The sequence below is a fragment of the Populus alba genome, chromosome 6 (assembly GCF_005239225.2).
Source record: "Populus alba chromosome 6, ASM523922v2, whole genome shotgun sequence".
NCBI classification, from domain to species: domain Eukaryota; kingdom Viridiplantae; phylum Streptophyta; class Magnoliopsida; order Malpighiales; family Salicaceae; genus Populus; species Populus alba.
In genome coordinates, this window is record NC_133289.1 from 7038092 (window position 1) to 7044241 (window position 6150).

At 38.4% G+C, this 6150-nt stretch overlaps 1 protein-coding gene across 1 annotated transcript; it reads right to left on the bottom strand.

Annotated features, from left to right (window-relative positions):
* Positions 1 to 333: 333 nt before the first annotated feature.
* On the bottom strand, positions 334 to 4409 carry LOC118053371 (uncharacterized). Its single transcript, XM_073409677.1, has 7 exons — positions 2829 to 4409; positions 2442 to 2532; positions 2194 to 2351; positions 1798 to 1849; positions 1527 to 1606; positions 1320 to 1413; positions 334 to 1206 (listed from the first exon to the last, which is right to left on the bottom strand). Exons 1-7 carry the CDS (start codon positions 4407 to 4409, stop codon positions 446 to 448), a joined length of 2817 nt encoding a protein of 938 aa, XP_073265778.1. The 3' UTR covers positions 334 to 445.
* Positions 4410 to 6150: the final 1741 nt, after the last annotated feature.

Genomic DNA, 6150 nt, shown 5'->3' on the forward strand with positions numbered 1-6150 from the left:
AGTTACAACCAATAATTAGTTTTAAAATTTTATTTGTGAAGAGCAAAAGGTATTTCTTTCACCATACATTGCTACCGTGAAATAGCCACGCCTTTAAATCTTTGACCTCCAAGTTGTTCAACAAGTTTTGTTACCAGTTATGCCCTGTTTTTTTCCTTTGCTGAAACCCACAACAGAACAGCTGGTAAAAGATAAAAGAAATGTTCGAAACATTTGAAGTTCATTATGAATCAGTTGGATAAAAAAGATGAAACTAATTGATACCAACCACTTTGATTGATATGATCGAGTTCGTCATCTACAATAAGAGGTCTTCCATTGTTTTAACTCTGCTCTGCTATAACATTTCTGCCGGCACAGATCATGCTTGAAGCATAAGCTTTAAAACCAAGATTATGATTCTATTTTCACTAACAATACAAAATTAGCATATGCCATGGATGCTTCAAAATAGGTGCGCTTGGCGGCCAATCTTTCGAGGCAGCCCAAAATTTTGATGAGTCCTGATTTCGCCTCCTAATGTAGCTGTCACAATCACCAAGCCCCATGCTGTTGCCTGGACAGTTTGGTTCCCATGGCTGCCTCCATCGAGCCATAGCCAAGAGGAAGACCAAGAGGAAGATGGAGTAGGAGCAGCAGAAATAGAAGGTGAATCACCGTATCTTATTGAGGAAGAGCTTGAAGCAAACAACTCTCCAAGTCCAGAATCCGAATGAGAGATTAGAGACAGATATTCTTCAGGAGGAGTATGAGATCTATCCATGCTGTTTTTCCTTGGAAGAGGTGGCAGTTGTCTCTTGCTGTTCTTAACTGGAGAGTTCTCTTCTCTGGTGGGCGACTCAGTGGCTGAAGGTGGGAAATGTCTCTTACTGTTTACAGCTGCGTCTTCTTCGGTGGGAGAAGTGGCGGCCGATGGTGGTTGCGAGGGGGCGGAAGATCGTTTTGATTGCCTTTTAGAATGCAACTGCAATGGCGGGGGATCACCCTTTACTGTACCATTCCATGGGATGGCTACTGACACATCCCTGCACTGGAAGCTTTCATGAGATCGAGTATTGATCACGCTCTTGCCTTTTCCAGTACCTCCTCGAGGCCGAGGCTCTTCTCGCTTCCAAACGTATACATGGGAATCTTCACTGGCACTTACCACGTATTTTCCATCTGAACTAAAGGAAGCTGAAATTTGGCTGCTGATATTTCTAAAACCTGTAAGCAAATAAACATTTCCATTGGAATATGTCTGATTTAGTAGACAGAAACAAGTTATTATTCGCTGGATTAGAAAGAAAAGCACATGCTTTCAATGCCTGGGGCCATACCTCTGAATTTATGAACAACTTCTGAACCATCCAAAATTCGAACACGGGAATCAGCAGAGGTGACGAGCACTTCAGATGGATTCCCTGGGGAAAACTACCAAGGTACGAACTTAATCATTTTGCATGTAATGTACACAGAAATGTAAATGAACTGCACAAAGGAAATATGATTTTCTTTGATATAACAACAAGGTACTGATGGGTTACCTGGAAACCAGTTATTTTCTTTGCTTGAGACCGCTTCTTGTTCTGAACATCCACACATTCCATTTGGCTCAACTTGCAATCTGTGCACCAAATTAATGTTCTTAAATTGTTCAGAAACCATAAACAGAAGAATAAATTGGTAGAAATGGTAAATCCATGGTTGTGATTCCAAATTCAATCATGGTACAGGAACAACTGCAGGTATTAAATTATTATCCTGGATACAATACATGTCTGTTTTAAAAAAATAATGTATCACAGCAATACATACCCTCCGCGTTATACATCCGACAACTTCCTTTATGTGAACCGACCAAGGCACCCTGGAATTACAGAGGACACAGGAAGCACCGAATCGTCAAGAACAAAATCAAGTCACATTTATCTATGCTTGTATATGCTCATGAACTTATCAATTAAACAACACAGTATATGGGATGAGAAGTCGCTAATTAGCTGAGTGAACTTAATAGAGGATTTGTGATTTTGGTATAGAAGAACCGAGCTTCAGTGTGGAAAAAACTGAGAACTTATTTCAGCACTGAGCCGGCTTTTACAGTGTTAGTTTGCCTCTGAAGCCAACAATGGCGGGAATATAAAAACTCTGGATAAAGTGCTTCCATAGAAAATCTAGTGCTGCAAAAGCCAAAAGGGAGCAGAGCTAGACCTGGCCATCAGGAGTGTAGCAAACAGCAGTGACCATTTCATGAAGATCTGTCCAGTCCACCAGTTGTCGATCAGGTATGCTCCAGATTCGAACCTTTGCATCAAGGGAGCCGCTTATGAAATATCTCTCATCCATTGGATTGAACTGGATGCAGGTCACTAGCAAGCCAAACCAACACACCTTAATCATTGTGGTAGAAAACAAAACGCATGCAGTAAGCTCCATTAGAGCAAGTGTGGACATCATACCATAATCATTATGAGCAAACAACTTTAGACAGCTCTTGGTTTCCATGTCCCATAACCTAACAGTTTTGTCCATTGAGGATGACAGCAGCAGCTGTAAATCCATAAAATTGCCTACAGGTTAAGTATAATATGTTTATGGGATGTGAGGAAACAATATTTCCTAATTAGTATGGCAAGGGTTACTTCATTATTTTAAAGTAGTCGAATTTCGAAAATAGGAATAACCTTTATGAAGGTTGATCTTCACATTATCAGACTTGAAATAGGTTTGAATTTATACTAAAATTGAAAAGCCCGAGCAATCATCTCATTCTTCTGTTTTCTCTAGATTCTAGAAAAAAATCTGTGCTTCTATAAACTACTAACAGAGAATGTTTTGATTCTAACCTGAGATCTGGACCAGGACAAGTCCAAGACATCATCAAGATGACCTGTGAAAGAGCAGACTGGTTTCTCGGATAGAGAAAACACAGTTTCTGGCACATGGACGTACTCCGGAATTGGATTGCCTTTCCTGCTAGAGGAAGCCTTCCACTTTTTCTTCCTCTCCGATGACATTGGTGTGACCTCTCCTAGGCTAGGAGTTGAGCTACACAACGATGGATGAAGTGGTGTAAGATTTCCATCATGCAATGACATAACTTCACATTCTTGCACTTCCCAAATATGAATAATCCTATCTTCACCCCCACTTGCAAGAAATCGAGCATCTGAACTGAATCTAATAGTCCAAATTGATCCTTGGTGAGCCTGAATCTCTTGACACAGATGCAAAGCACTTAGCTCTTTGTACGATTTCCCTGTCTGCCTAACCTTTATCCATCCAGATGAGGCAGAGTTTTTGCTCAATTTTGGCTCCTGTTTTGGATCCTGAATTCTTGACGATCCGCTCATAGACATAGAATAAGCCACCCCTTTTATGTTTTTCAAAAGAGCCGCCCCCCTTCTCTTGCTCATTCTCAAACTCTTAGAAAGGTATGAATTAGCACTAATTTTACGATCATTTCCCTCATCAGTAACGTTCAATCTAGAAACATTTTCTCTCCGCATCAGCTCCTTGACAACCGGTGAATGGCCAACGCACTTTTCGAATTCCTCCATCGTCAATTGCTTTCCAGTTTGTAGATCACTGAGCCTATTCCACATCCCATCCTGATCATACTCGTTAACAATAAATTCTTTTCCAGTATCCAAATTCTTTATCAAGAAAAACGCCCCAAACCGGCTATTTGATATTATTGAAGTTAGCGCGCCGCTGTGGGCAGCTGGGCGTTCTCTTCGTGCATCCTTGGGTGAGAGTCTGTTTGAATCCTGAGATGGAAATATTCGACCGTGAGACACAATTATCATTGACGACGTTCTTGTAAGTCGTTGCTTTGAGATCAACCCAAGTAAGTCTTCTTTTCTTTTCCTGTCAACAGAAAATGATTCTATATCACCGTCAGACCTCGAACGCACAAGTAGAACGGGTAGCGGTAGTGAGGGGGAAGCCTCCTGTTTGGAGTCTTCAATGTGATCATGATCAATAGTAGAATTATCACCGTTGATGACAACAATATTTTTATTGGTAACATCACGCATCAAACCTTTACTTGCCATTTTAAGAAGCTCTTTATTGCTATTCAAACCCATGCCTTGAAGGAGACGCTTCCGACGTTCTGTAATGGATCCAGGGGCCGCCATCCAGATATCATAATCTGGGGACACGGAAGCAGAGTACTTGGGGGACAGGGTAGCAGCGGCAGCCGCATAGCTCCGGAATTCAGAAGTGGAGAGGGAAGAAATGGCGGAGGCAAATGACATACGAGTGTCATCAAAGTCATCGTCTTCATCGGAACCAGAAGAATTCAAGTCGATAGGAACAACGGAGGAGAGGCGGTCGTAGGTCTCAAAGAAACGGTCATCGTCGTCATGATCATGATCGCCCAGGGCATCCCAGTTCATGGTAAGCGTTCTCTTTCGCTCCATTTTGGCACATTAATATATTGGATACCAACTTCTGTGGGGTTTCCCAAGAAAAAAAAAAGGTAGCAAAGAAGGAGCTGCAGGGAGGGAGGATTGAACGAACAGGAGGCGGAGTGCAGTGGGGCTGGGCGGGGCGGGGTGGGAATGGAAGAGAGGAAAACAAGGGGGTTGCAGTTGGCGTTTTGGGTTTTTTAAGACAAAGGAAACGGTCAAATTAAGGGTGTCATTGCCTTATTATTACATCTCTTCACGTCGCACGTAGGTTTATCATTATTCTCGTGCGTTCCCTTCACAGTTCATGAATTCCTGTTGGGATTTGCAATGCTCCAGTTTACACGTTCCCTTTTCTAGTCTTTTGGAATTACTACAAATCAGTCCCAGACTTATTTTATACTGCAATTAAGTCCTCAAACTTTCAAATCCTGCTAATTTCATTCCTTTAATCTATTCACTCACATGTCAGTTTAAATTGGTTTTAGAATACGGAATAATACTCTCATGATATTATATTCCGACTATATGCTTAAGAAAAAGCATAAATTGAACTGTTTTTCTTGTTCATTTCCAAAGTAAATTACATTGATATGATCTTCTTTTCTCATTTGATTTTTATAAGTAAATACTTTTTTTCATGTAATGTATTGAAACACTATGAATAACTTAATAAAATAAAAAAAATTATGACAATTAAATTGGTTTTTATATCATTTTTTCATCTTAATAAAGTTAAAGAAATTATAAAAGATTTCATGCCATTATGTCTTTGTGACAATAAAGTATCTTTATAGCCAACTTTATATAATAGTTATAATATTTTGTAAATACACATTTACACATTAATATATTTTTTTAAAAATATAATAATTTATAATTACACATGCGAGAAAAAATGAGTTCAATATAAAAAAGTTAAAATTACAAAGGCAAATTGATGGTTACTTATTTGTCAATTAACAAAATAAGAAATGATTTATTTACACCATTTTTTAAGCATGTAATTTAAAAATAAAATATCATGGAACTTTAAGCTAAGAAAATTGAGTTAAATAATTCAATTGTATGGTAAGAAAGGAAATGGAAGCGACCTTGTCAGACCGAAAAAAGTATAGGGGAAAATTAGCAGGAAATGAAAACCGGGGATTGCTCTATAAACTGATATATAGTTTGGGGACTGATTTAACCTTTTTATTTTTTTCCTCTTCAGCACGTAGCTTTGCTTTATTTTGAAGGTCAACGCAGGCTCAAGTGGTCTCTACGTCTTTCGATTTTTTTGCTATTGAACCAACAGGCGGCAAGTTGGAGCCACGAACGATGAAATTGGGCTGGATTTTTAGGCTTCACTAGCTCTACGCTGCCCTATCGTACTTGCCATCTCCACCTCCCATTTTGGTTTATTTTTAGGTTATGTGCAATTTGGCCTTCCATTGCGGTTTTTAAAATCAATATTTATTTAATTTTATTATAATGTAAATTGATATTTGCAAGAAAAGAAATGGTGAAAATTCTAAAAATAAATATATTTTATTATATGAATTTTCGTTTTTTATTAATGCATCTTTTTAATAAAAAAATAAAATCCGTTAAAATAATTATTCATAAAAATCTCAATAATTTGAGTTAAGAGGGAAAAAATTACATCTCTTCAATCAGAACTCTTTTTTTTTATTCATTTATTTCTTTTTTGTTTTGATGACAATATTTTTTTATAATAATTATCACACTATGACAAATACAGAACTCGCTG

What these genes read in the sequence shown, in the direction of transcription:
- LOC118053371 (XM_073409677.1), bottom strand. Translation starts at nt 4,409, where the DNA reads ATGGAGCGAAAGAGAACGCTTACCATGAACTGGGATGCCCTGGGCGAT. An exon ending in TGTCCTGGTCCAGATCTCAG is followed by an intron (nt 2,533 to 2,828) that starts GTTAGAATCAAA and finishes ATGGATTTACAG; the next exon opens with CTGCTGCTGTCATCCTCAAT. An exon ending in TCGGATGTATAACGCGGAGG is followed by an intron (nt 1,607 to 1,797) that starts GTATGTATTGCT and finishes TTTGGTGCACAG; the next exon opens with ATTGCAAGTTGAGCCAAATG.